The following is a 12,967-nucleotide window of genomic DNA, read 5'->3' as shown; positions in this document are numbered from 1 at the left end:
TGTAGACCAATAGTGAAGTGCACGTTGAGTACTACGAATGATAGCACCGTGGCTCGAGTGTTACCAAATTCCCTTCACTGGGCGCCGCCGTGCTTGGCATGGCGCCGAAGTAGTACGTGTCGGATTGAACCCCGTTTCCTGGGATACTTGATGGCACACCTCAGAACTAGGCGCATTCGACTATAACTTTCAGCGACTGTCTAGGGATACAAAGAGTAGGTATATGGGAGCAGCATGCAGATCGGGCTCCCCGCTCTACTGCCAGATCATCCAAAGGACTCCTCAATAAATAGCGTAAGTACGACCGGACCATCAATAATCATACGAAACGAGTGTGGGGGATCTTATGTTCACTGAACAGTGAAGCTGTGGAAGTCGGTTGATTAGTCCACGAAGGCACGGGACAAGAGAGGCTGTACTCACTAGGCCATATCGTCGAGGGTACCATGCTGAGCAACGGCGACGAGCGCAGGCTGGTGGTTGGCAGCAGTGTTGATGGACGCAATACGGTAGGTTCCAGCAGGGAGACCACCGGGGACCTCAACGGAGAGAATGCCGTTGCCATCAGCGGGGTTGTTGAGACCCTTGAAGAAGGCGAACGCGGTGGGGTCCGTGGGCGTGGTGCTGTCGAGCGCGGGGATGGCCTCAACCACAACGTGCGAGTGCCCCTTGATATTGCCTTGCGCGTTGATCTGCTGGGGGGCCGCGAAGTAGTTGTTGTTCGCGTTGACGAAGTTGCCGGTCTCGAGGTTCTTGATCGCCATCTGAATCGTGAAGTTCGTGTTCGCGGGCAGGGTCGCGCCGTTCTTGGGGTTCACGAACTTCGAGGACGGCATGTTGGCCGTCGAGGCGATGATGCCCATCGGCGCGGGGTTGCAGGAGCCGGTCTTGATCTGCTGCCCGTTCGTGATGGGCAGGTTGGGCACCGTCGCGCAGAAGTTGATGAAGTTGTTCGATGACGTGAGCGAGGCAACCTGGCCAGCCTCAGGTGTGGCCTGGCCGTCTTGCTCGAAGCCCGTCGCGATGACGGACTGGAGAAGCGTCAACGACGTCTGGGCATCCGCACCAGCAGCATTGCCACCGGCCGCGTTGTTACCGGCAGCGGCACTACTGGCAGCAGGAGGGGCAGCAGAAGAGGACGACGCCGGGGGCGGGGGTGCAGCGCTGCCAGCCGTCGCACCGGTCGCGGCAATGCGCGCATCACGGTCCGCTGCAGTGTCGCAGGTGATACTAGTACCGGGCGAGTTCACGAGAGGGAGGGCCGCGCAGCTGATGAGCAGATCATGTCACATGTCAGATGTTGGAGCTTGGGAAGCAATCATCAGGAACAGAACACATACACAGTTCCTCCTGCGCAAGGCTGGAGCACAAACTTGCCGCCCACGCATTGCGCGAACTGGTCATTCACGCAGGCCTGATCGCCCGCGTTACAAGGTGAGTCAGGGGTGAGCGTCGCGAACTTCTGGCTGGAGTAGCAAATCAGCACCACCAAGAATACGAGACGTGTAATTGTCCAGTATACGCACTTCAGAGCGATGGCATCCTGACCATTCTTGAGAGTGAAGTCCGCGCGGCGACCGAGGTACCTCGGCCTAGCCGACGCAGCAAGAGCCATGGAAAGAGCGACAATTACGGAGAACTTCATGGTGGTCGTAACGGTTTAGGCGGTCTACGCTATGAGGATAGGATGTCTGGATGTGGACCCCAGGTCACTGAAGAAAGTCGAAAGGCTGGCGATCGCAGACCGCTGGAAAGGGAAGACGTTCAGAAGAACGGAAGGACTGAACGAAGAATGAGTTTCGAGGATGTAGATCTTTATATACGCCTCCAACGTAGCCTTGCGGTGCACTGCCTTGTTTCTTGCCTTCGGGGTGTTACCATCAGGGGCGCTCTCTACTAGCTCCCGTATCCGAAGGTCTGTAGCGCCACATCGGCATGGCTAGCCGTTCTGAAAATTTGTCTCGACTTCATGCGCCCTGAGACTATTTTGCCCCTAAAGATGATCGCTAATAAGCGGCCGTGTGCCGTGATCATGCCTCTCAGTGTGAGGACGTTGTCGAGGCACATTGGCGAGCAAGCCGGACGGCTTCAGCACCAGCGGGGAACACCGGGGGGCATCGTTGTCCGTGAACACGATCATGTCCAGTATGATCCTACCGGAAAAGGATTGGCGTACCCATCATTCTGATCAAATAAGGGCCATGGATGAACGAGGGGTAAACGGAGCATACGGTAGCCGTGACGAGTCACAGAGGCAGTGACTGACCGCAGGTCGACCAGATGCCCAAAAGCTGTCTGGACGGCAACAAGCATGCGCTCGCGCTGCCGCAATACGGCACATACGAACTTTGAAACAATCTGTCATCCAGCATCGCCCCAAAATCTTCAGCGCAACCTGTCGCGTCTGGCAAAGTTATCCTAAACATAGACCAGCTAGGCGCTTAAGCAGGTAAATAAATTCCTCGGAAGAGACGTACCTGTTGTGCCGAAACCTCGTGCAGGAGTGTTGCACATGGGCATCGGAATGCAAAACCTCCCGTGCAAGCCATCGTTGCTCGACATCAAGAACGGGCCGGTTGGTATGTAGCAGACGGCAGATAACCGCAGCCCACTCAGGCTCAAGAAGCCGACTGGGCTATAAAACCGCTCAAACTGTTACAACGCTGGTATTAGTACTCGTGATGATGAGAGCTGGTCGAGTGTGTCGCCAGATGATGTTACCACATGTTTTCTGCACTATAATCACAGCCGTGTACGTCTCATCCTGCTTGGAAAACCTAGGAGGAACAAACATCAGGAGTCACTCCTCTCCTGAAATCAGAGTGGGTGCACAAATGTCTAATGGCCCAGAGGAAGAGCGGTACGGCCCGCACAAGTGCCGCGGGGTAGGCGAAACTAACGCGTTGGCAAGGAGACGAACCAGGTGCGCTACGCCTCCAGACGAGCGCATCGAGTGGTAGGATCGAATCATCAGCGTATCAGTACGACGTCTGATACGGTGACCGAATAGGCACAGGGAGGCAAGATGGGAGTGACGAAATGCCGCGAAGGCTGGGCATGACCATTGCCATTGAACGGATCTCCCTGAGTAACAGCACTGAGCGGGTGAACATTCGGCGTAGACATTGGCAAGTGGCAACGAACACAATCTCGAGTGATTGAGATTGGGTGAACATCGCGCGGCAGGCGACGGGCGTACCGTGGTTCCGGATCGGAACCTCATGTGCGTCTAAAGCATTCGGCGGGCGTAGCGTTGGCGATGAGTACTGAGTACTCAAGTTCCTGATGCATTACGCTTCGATTCATGCTTACACTTCTCCGCATACATATGAGCATTATTCCCTCTTGTTGCAGCAGAGCTATTAATCAGCTTGCTTCCCGCCCCCCCCCAGTGGATTTTGCCTTCGTTATCCACGGCCTGAGACGTCAAGAATGATGATCCAGGGGAGATGCGATGACGTGATTCATCCGTACTAGCTGCCACGAGGCAAGCCCAGACCAATACCGCGTCTGCTCTGCCACAAGGGATCTGAATCTTCGGGGTCCGGACCTCAGACTCAATAACTTTTCATGGTGGAAAGCAAGCTCTCCGTGGACTATTCATTATATCTCGTGACTGGAAGGGACCTTCTCCCCAATGGCAAGGTAGGGGAGCTTGTGCACTCGGAACATTTACCGATTGAAGCGATATCCATAGGACTACTTGGAATCCTTGGAAGAGGTAGAAACCTATGTTAAGAATAACTACACCTACCTGCTCATTCACTTTGAGCGCAGTCTATCCAGGGAGGTGTAACTTTGGTGCAAATTCGCGAAAAGCACGCAGACACAGGAGAGGTGAGAAGACGATCGGCGACTGTCTGTTCGCAGCTAGTAACTGCAGCTCCCGCAGTTCCTACAAATCGCGAGAGCATCCAAGGAGATATGCCGCAGGTACAACGTCCCAATCCTCATAAACGACCGTGTCGACATTGCGCTTGCGATCGGCGCAGATGGCGTCCATCTTGGCCAAACCGACATGCCAGTAGACGTTGCCCGCAAGCTGCTGCCGTCGACTGCAATCATCGGTATGACATGCAACACCGTTGAGCATGTCAAAAAAGCTGTCGAGGACGGCGTTGATTATGTCGGTATCGGACCCGTGTGGGCCACACAGACCAAGAAACTCACTAGCCCGGCGGTTGGCGTACGCGGTCTAGGACCACTGCTGGAAGCTCTCGAGGGTACGGATGTCAAGGCTGTGTCGATCGGTTGGTCCAAGAATTTATCGCATGAGGACGCTCGCTGATCAACTCGAAGCCGGCATCAAGTCGACCAATGCCCTCCACTGCCTGCATGGCGCCGTGTCTATTTATGGCCGTAGTTTGGACGGCCTGGCTGTTGTCAGCGATATTGTCGCGTCCACAGATCCCTACAATGCGGCGAAGAAGATCGCTGGAATTGTGCATGCCTTCAAGGCTAGTCCTCTCCCATGCTTCTCCACCTTCCCGCCGTCCTATGCGTCGGAGTCCGTGAAGCGTCAGGTCGGAGAGTTGCTATCCGCGGTGAAACGGTTCTCTCCTCTCGTACATCAGGTACGGCTTTCAATCTACCGATCTCTCTCATTGAAGAGGTGAACCAAAGCCACAACCTCCAGATCACGAACACGGTTGTCACGACCCAATCTGCCAATGCGACTATTGCTCTTGGAGCCTCCCCCATTATGGCTACCGCCCCGGAGGAGATGGGAGACCTGGGCAAGGTCGCAGGAAGCCTGCTTGTGAACTTCGGAACGATCCAGAACCTCGACGGCATGCTCGTCGCAGGTAACTCCGTTTCAGCAATACAATATACGACATAGCCCACCGCTCATGACGTACCACAATCTCAGGCTTCAATTACAACCTGAAACGAAAGCCGGTAGTTTTCGACCCTGTCGGCATCGGCGCCACGACCTACCGTCGGACCTCGGCCACAACACTTCTGAACGCCTGGCAAGCCACGGTCATCAAGGGAAACTCCGGCGAGCTTGCCGCTCTCGCGAATTCTCAAGAGGTCCTTCCATCTGATCGTGATGCTGCATCCTCCTGAGTGCCCTCCTCTTGCTTCTCACAGGTGCAGGCAAAGGGCGTCGATAGCGTGGGTCAAGGTTTTGCTGATCCCGTTACCTTCGTACGCAATCTTGCACGAAAAGAGCGTGCGTTCCTGGTTTTGTCTCTCACACGAAGTCATATCTGGCAACTGACCCGAGGCACTACAGGCGCAATCATCGTCCTTACCGGCATAACCGACTACGTATCCGATGGAACCACCGTGGTCCGATTATCCAATGGCCACCCGTACCTTGGAGAGATCACCGGTTCGGGTTGTATGGTAGGCACGGCGGTCGCTACATTCTGTGCTGGCGCCAACCTGGCGGAGGAGGCAAGGCGGTCAACGAACGCCGACACAGCCGGAGACGCGAAACTCGTCCGGGGGGACATGCTCGTTGCCGCCGTCGGAGGGTACGTTGCTCCTCCATCCTCTTTTCCGTCTAGATTTCTACACTCATGACGCATTCCTAGGGTTCTTGCCATCACCGTCGCATCTGAACTGGCTGCGGCGCGGGCGGATGTTCAAGGGAGCGGAACATTCCTGCCCGCCCTCATTGATGAGCTTGGCGCGCTCACGCCCGAGAAGCTAGCAACCTACGGGAAGGTTGATGTGATGTGAAGGAGGTGGTAGCGAACAGATATTCGTCCCTACAGTACATGCTCGACGGTTCGACTTACGAAGACTGAGGCGATTCAACACGTGTTCAACGCAGCCCATATGTATTCAGTATGTAATCTCCTACAAATGACGAATTTAAGCACCAACAGGCACAACGGTCGAGTTGGGAGCATCAAGTATGTGGGGGAAGGGGGTCTTGGGCGTGGGTTGCAACCAGTTCTTCGCGTCGTATTCAGCATATGGAGGCGACTCGATCATGTGGAAGGTGTATGCATAGCGTGTGTGCGTGCTCGTGTTGCGCTCCGACTTATGCAGCACGCTTCCGTGAATGAGGACCAAATCGCCTGAGCCCCCATACGGTTAGCCAGCCAACTGCTTCTACATTGACAGGGAGGTCGTACGTACCTGGCGTACAGGCCTCAAGCACATACTTGCCCTCTGGATGCTGCGGAGCTTGTTCGGGAGGTATGAGCTCCTCGAAGCCGGTGCCACCTTCGGGGAGCCGGACGAAGCGCTTCGTAATCTTGGTGGTCAGATGAGAACCGGGGAGGAACGAGAGTGCTCCATTTTCGGGAGTGCACTTCTCTAGCGGTATCCAAAACCCGAGAGCGGATGGGGGATTGGTGTACTGCGGTAGTGTGTGTCAGCCATTCTACTTTTGCCGCTGAGGGACATTCGGAATATGACATGGCTCACCAAGAATGTCCTGATAATGCCAAACCAGAGCTCAAGGTGAATATCTGAAAGTCGGCCGAGGAAACAATTCCTTACGAGTCATTGTGCTCTGGCACTGCAACACGATGTTTGGTGATCCTTTGTTGAGAATATGTTCGCCAGCTCACCTTCGCCTCCAATATGTGGCTGCTTACATATAACCATAGATTGGAGTGCTGCAGCCTTCATCAATTTCAACCCTCAATACGTGACAAAGGGGCAGCTCACCTACTGGGTCGTGGTGGAACTGGAGGTCTCTCACCACGGCCCTGATCTTCTCGTTCTCTAGAGTCACCTTCCGGAACACAGGATCGAGCTCGTGCAGACCTGCCCACCATAGTCAGACCATTTTTGTGCTCCCAGAAGCTAGACACAAACCATGTCCGATCTTATTGACGGCTTTCTGCTTCTCTCTATTGAGTTTGCCGTCACTCACGGCGTCCTCCTCTAGGAAGTAGCGAATCTTGTCACCGGATGTCAAGAAGTAATCATCCCCAACATGATTATCATCTCCGGTGGTGAATCTCGTCTGAAAGATGTCGTTTAACGTCTTTCCAGGAGGTTTACGATCTTACCAGAGGGTGGTCTTCGAGGCTGAAGTTGTCGAGCAGTTGTCTGGTACGCGTGAGGAGGGCTTCCACTTCGTCTGGCTCCAGGAAGCTTGGAAGCCTCAGATATCTGTAGTGAATCATATATTAGTCATCGAACAAGGGAGGTCGTTGGGGAAGGTTGATTGACCCATCGCTTCGGAACTTGCGGTAGTAGGAGAATCAGCAAGTGGAGCCAGGTTGGATAGTGTCCGGCGCGTCACAAACCTGGTTCACCTGCTCCTCGGTCAGGTACTCGAGCTTCGTAGACATATCTGAATGCAAGAATTCTAGTATGTTATGAACAGTCGGGAAGGTGCAGGTTCACGGTGACGCCAGTACGGGCAAGAAGATAAGCGGTGGCTGTGCTCTCGCCCCTCACCCAAAACGGCAACTTCTGTTGTATTGAACTCTGCAAGGCGACTTGACGGCATCTCGTACATCGGTCCTTATTTTAGGTGACACTGTCATCGTTGTTGGTACGGTTCTCAAGGAGGTATTTGACTCATAATTGGGATGCTTCACAGAAGAGTTCGCCGGCCCTAACGCCGGCTATTCGGCGAAGTGACAATGCGGCGGATGGTGACAAAGGTACTTAGCAATGATTGATCAACAGGCCTACGAAAGGGTCCGAGGACTCGGCTGGCATCGCAAGACGGGAGTGAACTTGGGACACAATGGCTTCACCACTCTGAAATGGTGTCCAGACCGGCGAATGTTGCGCTCTCCCCCAAATGAGCCACGGTATTCAACCAGAGCGGCATCACCGATGTACACAGCAAGCTGGACGGACCAACTATATACTCCTCTCGTTCTATTACTTTGCTTAGAACACGGGCGTGAAGTATGCACTGTTGTCAACCTTCTACCGCGCTCTGATGCAGGTATGGTCCCGGTTATGGCCTCTTCATCGAAGGCACTGGAAGTAACACCTTCACTAATTTTGAGCAGTAGCTGTCACCCGGGTGGTAGTGGATTTGGAAAGGATTCTCCTATACATTCCTGAAGTCGGCAAAAGAGAACGCCTACACAATGTCGATATCCGGGAGTCTCTTGAGCTGTATTACGCCTTCATGAGTTTCCCTTCTATATAGCGATGAGAATTCGCCTATAGTGTCGAGCACACACGAATGAACATCTGGAATATGCGATAAGAGATTCTGTGCAATGGGAACATAGGCTGGAGAGCAGATCTTATCGTCCTTTTGATCACACTCATTGTACCGAGTACTTAGACAACCCGATACAGACCAGAGCACGAGTGCTGGCATCGTGTATGCTGGACAACGACGACCTCGTTTTGTTCGTATTCGTTCTGCCAAGGACCTGTCGAAGATGGGTGAGCAAGGTATCTGATAACACTGCACCACTGTACGCACTCGGCTGGCATACCTGTACCCTAGTAGTTGGGCAGGACTTCTGGCCAATCATATTATCGTCTGCCAGAAAGTTCGTCTACATTCAATGAGTGCGGGAGTCGCCATTCCGGGTACGGAATGAGTTGTGAATGACGGCGGATGCGTGAACAAGCGCAAGCCGTCCACGATCACTCAGCACAAGGGGCCCGAGCATCGAGCTCACTGCGTCTGTCGACATTCGAAGGTAAGGACCAACCGCTATCCTGAGGGATGCTCGTGGTTGGTGCGCACACCCCTACAACGGGGTCAGCCAGCTAGCGATTAGCGTCAAACTCGATCAATCATTGACTGGAAGGGCATTGAAGATTCAGTCCGACCGGCCTCCTGGCTGACGGTATGACGCGGAGCTCAGAGCATTCAAGATTCTACCGAGCCTGATGGAAATGGTGATATGACATCAAACAGAAGTGGTGCAAACGGAATGTAGTGGAGGAGAAATCCATAACACGCCCCCGCCATGACGAAAAGGTCCGTGAGAAAACGCAACAAGCGTCATCCCTACTGCTCCGAACCGTCATCGATATTCTCGCCCCTGGCCAGTCGCTGCATGAGGTGGTCGATCTTGACCTTGTGTATTCGATGGTGCTCCTGCCAGCCCTTCCACGGATGGTGCGGATACTAGGTGGAACGGGTTTTAGCACAAACGGAGCTCACTGAATGGAGCAGCTGGGCGTACCTGCCGTCCAAAGGCCTGGAAGATCTTGTCGGATGTGCCTTCAGGCTTATTGAAGAAGTACTGCGCGAGAAGGATGTCGTCCTTCTTACTATACCGCATCTTCTTCTCCGGTGGGGCAGGAAGTGGTTCGTCTCCGGGTACATGGTGCAACTCGTGCTTATGCCTCCTATAGAACTTCATCCAAGACGCACGGGAATGGTGGGGTGCCTGCGCGTGTCCAAGAAATATGATCAGATAGGAGACGCAGTACATCTGTACAAACGAACTCTACCTTCGCAGCCACTTCCTTCCAGAACTGAACCATGTCTAGCTTGTTCTCGTGCTGTCGAGTCCGATACTCCAGGAAGCGCACAAGGAATATGACGTCCTCATCCGTGAAGGCGACGCCTTTTCCAGTTGTACTACGGTATAGGGCTCTTGGCGGCGTTGGCGATCGTGTCCGTCCGACATCCGCGGCTGCTGCTCGATGTGCAGCAGGTATAGCTCCAGGTCCGTGGCTCACAGGTACAGGTTGCGTCTCCTGTCCGCCGTCCGCTTGGGACTGGTCACTAGGACCAGCCTCACTCTCCACGGGCATTCCAGGAGGAGCCTGCTCTTCGCCCTCATCGCCGACATCCATGGCGTATCCTCCCAGGCGGATCTTGTGTTTGTTACAATACCGCCGCCAGGAGTAGAACCTGAGCCAAGAGTCAGCAACTGGGTCCGCAGCCTGCGTGTATGAACACACGTGTGATGTGGCGCCTAGAGTTCATGCCAGTGAGAGGGAGGTGTATTCGAACTACGATGATACATACCTTGATGGCTATTCGTTCGCATATTTCGCGCAGGCTGAGAGATTCCCGCATGAGCGTATCATTACACGAGGTACATCGGGCAGTGTTTTACCTTAGTACCAGTCCTTGTTCTTGACAGTAATCGATGTACCGCTTCAAGTACAGAATATCATCCGACGTGAACAAATTACCGCCATACGTGCTCTTGATGACTCGAGTGGGAGGCGTCGGTGACCGCGCGGGAGGGTTGCGACGGTTTGCGACAAGTGTTGAGGCGGGCGGAGCGGGCTGTGGCTTAACCTGAGGTGAGCACGTACAATGTTGATTATATGCATGGGAGCTGTACCTGAAACTTCGCCCGCTTACGACCTCTAGGTACCTTCTCAGGCTCCGTCCCAGGCATCTCCGTGCCGACGGTCGAAGGGCCCGCATCCTCCATATACTGGTCAGGAGTATCCGAATACGGATGTTCATACTGGCAAGGGGGTAAAATATCAGACGCTACATGCACAGACGACGACGACGAAGCACACGCACATGACCATAATAACCGTCTGGGCCCGGTACCCAACCTTGGCTCTCGTCATCCCGGTAACGATACGCATAATCTGGAGGTGGCGGCACGATGCCAGGCGGAGGCGGCTGCATGGGATGATATGCACCGTGCCATGGCGGCTGCTCCTCATATCCAGGATGACGCTCCATCATATGGTGTTCGGGCTGCGGGGGAGGTGGTGGCGGGGGTGGAGGAGGCGGAGGAGCGAGGTGCGTCTGCGAAGGTGCGATACCGTTCGCCGCTTGCCAAGTCTGTGGTGGGCCAGGTGTAGGAGGTTCCATGGCGCGTGGCGCAACGTCCATCGGTGCACCATATACAGGGTATGGGAATGAGCTGGAGTGGGCGACAATCGGGGCGGGATGTCCCATTGGCATAGGAGGTGGCGGCAGAGGCTGGCCATGGACAGATGGGGGTGGCGGAAGGGGCGTATGATGCTGAGGAGGTTGCTGGAGAATCTGATCCGGCGGAATTTGATGGACCATCTCCTCATGAGGTTGTAGTGGAGGCACGTGTTGCATAGACGGTCCCGGTTCCGGTTGGGGCGGTGGATTAACGATAGGAGTGATTCTGGAGCGTGATGAGTTATAGGGCATGTAGAAAGGTGTCAAAGGGTCTACCCACTGCTCAGTGCCGGTCACTTTGCAATCACCGAAATTGGTGTGGTACGTTTGAAGGGCCCCGGCTTCCACGCACCGAATGACCCATTGAGCATTGAGAACAAGTTTGCCCTTCTTTCCAACATATTGACGGTATAGGCTCTGACCAGATTCCTTGTAGGGATCCACTGGAAACAGCGGTTAGACAGTGAGCAGAGAAACGACGAAAGGGTACGAGCAACCTCCCCGTCCCTATATGACATTACGCCATCAGACATGGACTTACCTAGAATATATGCTACACCGCTGTATCCTGGGGAGACGACGCCACCATGTTTCTGTATTCCGAACAGGTCACATATACGGTCAGTATGTAACTCGGGGGGACGGGTCTGACGAGAACAGTAGCGACAGCCGGCACGCGCCGACACATCCTACGAGCTGACTTCCAAAGACCAACAATTGGTGTATGATGCCCAAGAACGCGTCGCATGGGAGGATACGCGTGGAAGATGCGACATACCGTTATGAGCTCAACGATCTCGTCCCGGTTGTCGACATCCTTTTCTACGTAGATAGCGAGGGGCGTGCCCATCAGGGGGTCCAAGAAAAGGTCATCACTAGTATTTGCGTCGTCAGCTGGGGAAGAGCCGTTCTGGGACTGGGGAGCATGTTGGGAGTTGTCGCGCCTTGCGCGGTTTGTGGAAGAGCGTGCTGGTGCCATGGGTCTTGGCCCGCGGTCGTCTTGGGCAGCGATGCACCAGGGGGGCTTCGGCGCTCCCGGCTCATCTCCTCCCAGGCGGACTTTGAATCTTGTACTCAACGCCAGCACAGCACCAGCGTGTCCCTGACAATGATGAGACCTACTGCTACCTCGCGCTTTGACTTTTTATTCTGCACGAAATAATGCCGTAATCTTCTATGAGGACAGTGAGTAAGTTGAATCAGTATTATTGTGTTTACTGTAAAGGATACCCAGTGGCATAACTCATTGCGTACATCCCAGTCAGCGACGAGATGTCAAGAGGTGACAGAACAGTGTTTGTACACAAAATGTTTCAAAGATCTCCAATTCATTGCGTGTCTCAGTTGATTCACAGAATCCGACCATTCTATTCCATGGATGAGAGCTCCGTCCTTCAAGCCGGAAACCCCGCGTACGCTGTACACTTCCATCTCAGCCTCTTCCTCCGCGAAAGGAGACTGCCCTCAGCCTCGAGGGCCAGGGGGTTTGATACAAATGTTCTCCCGATGTCAACAGCCGCAAGATACACAGTCGATCGAGGTTTTGTCACTGACGTTGATACCTCCAACCGGAAGCAATGTCGCGAATTCATGAGCATAAGATGAAATACACGTAAATCCACATTCGCCTTCGAACCCTAACAAAACACTCGAAGTACATTATATTGGAAGAAACAGGTGAGCTCAGCCCCACACTTCACTACTCCTGCTCAAACACCGTTTCATAGCGCCTATCGTTCAAGACACCCACTTGTTATGATAGATAACACACCTTGGCAAAGCAGGGCTAAGCGCCAAAGTCACTTCAAGTCACTGTCGCCGCCCAGTACCATCCTGTCCATCTCTGATATATATGGCACAACACGACCCGCGCAAGACGTCTCCCTCTGCTGATCTTGCCCGCGCGCATGACTTACGCCAGCATGTCGGGGTCTGTCCGACGCCGACGCCGGCCTGCCTAGAGCATTACATGGAGCACACGCTCTCAAGACCATCAGTGGAGTAGGGTACTTGTTCCTGTCTCGCTGAGTACCATCCCACCAAACATACAGTCGTCGCCGCAGTCTGTGGGCGCCGAAGTCTGCAAGATGCGCCCGCGTCTCAAGAAATCACAACCTCGACATTGCTGAAGTATACTCGCGGTATGTACGCGCGTCGCTATCTCAATCACCCAAATCTCAACCAAGCCGCGTTAGTAGGCGAGAATCCGTC

General features: G+C 54.1%; 4 protein-coding genes across 4 annotated transcripts; 1 reads left to right on the top strand and 3 right to left on the bottom strand.

Annotated features, from left to right (window-relative positions):
- Positions 1-169: 169 nt before the first annotated feature.
- Positions 170-2,201, bottom strand: DICSQDRAFT_98725 (uncharacterized protein). The gene is made up of 4 exons (XM_007361718.1): positions 1,527-2,201; positions 1,341-1,466; positions 424-1,269; positions 170-366 (listed from the first exon to the last, which is right to left on the bottom strand). The coding sequence occupies exons 1-4, from the start codon at positions 1,643-1,645 to the stop codon at positions 351-353; spliced, it is 1,107 nt and encodes a 368-aa protein (XP_007361780.1). The 5' UTR covers positions 1,646-2,201; the 3' UTR covers positions 170-350.
- A 1,353-nt stretch (positions 2,202-3,554) lies between these two features.
- DICSQDRAFT_79045 (Hydroxyethylthiazole kinase) lies at positions 3,555-5,835 on the top strand. Its single transcript, XM_007361717.1, has 10 exons — positions 3,555-3,645; positions 3,698-3,721; positions 3,778-3,837; positions 3,893-4,250; positions 4,300-4,574; positions 4,637-4,805; positions 4,871-5,034; positions 5,095-5,176; positions 5,240-5,483; positions 5,544-5,835. The coding sequence occupies exons 1-10, from the start codon at positions 3,571-3,573 to the stop codon at positions 5,689-5,691; spliced, it is 1,599 nt and encodes a 532-aa protein (XP_007361779.1). The 5' UTR covers positions 3,555-3,570; the 3' UTR covers positions 5,692-5,835.
- On the bottom strand, positions 5,827-7,303 carry DICSQDRAFT_177801 (phytanoyl-CoA dioxygenase; the record flags this gene model as incomplete). The annotated part of the gene is made up of 10 exons (XM_007361716.1): positions 7,221-7,303; positions 7,144-7,157; positions 6,981-7,083; positions 6,784-6,934; positions 6,634-6,732; positions 6,534-6,581; positions 6,463-6,481; positions 6,388-6,397; positions 6,097-6,319; positions 5,827-6,035 (listed from the first exon to the last, which is right to left on the bottom strand). Exons 1-10 carry the CDS (start codon positions 7,263-7,265, stop codon positions 5,827-5,829), a joined length of 921 nt encoding a protein of 306 aa, XP_007361778.1. The 5' UTR covers positions 7,266-7,303.
- Positions 7,304-8,908: 1,605 nt separating this feature from the next.
- DICSQDRAFT_50920 (uncharacterized protein) lies at positions 8,909-11,735 on the bottom strand (the record flags this gene model as incomplete). The annotated part of the gene is made up of 11 exons (XM_007361715.1): positions 8,909-9,028; positions 9,087-9,293; positions 9,358-9,763; positions 9,814-9,827; positions 9,881-9,914; positions 9,972-10,147; positions 10,206-10,360; positions 10,402-10,982; positions 11,037-11,199; positions 11,298-11,349; positions 11,535-11,735. The coding sequence occupies 11 exons, from the start codon at positions 11,733-11,735 to the stop codon at positions 8,909-8,911; spliced, it is 2,109 nt and encodes a 702-aa protein (XP_007361777.1).
- Positions 11,736-12,967: the final 1,232 nt, after the last annotated feature.

This window comes from Dichomitus squalens (assembly GCF_000275845.1).
Source record: "Dichomitus squalens LYAD-421 SS1 unplaced genomic scaffold DICSQscaffold_3, whole genome shotgun sequence".
In the NCBI taxonomy this organism is placed as follows: domain Eukaryota; kingdom Fungi; phylum Basidiomycota; class Agaricomycetes; order Polyporales; family Polyporaceae; genus Dichomitus; species Dichomitus squalens.
Note: the sequence above shows the minus strand (reverse complement) of the source record. Positions and strands in the feature narration are given on the sequence as shown.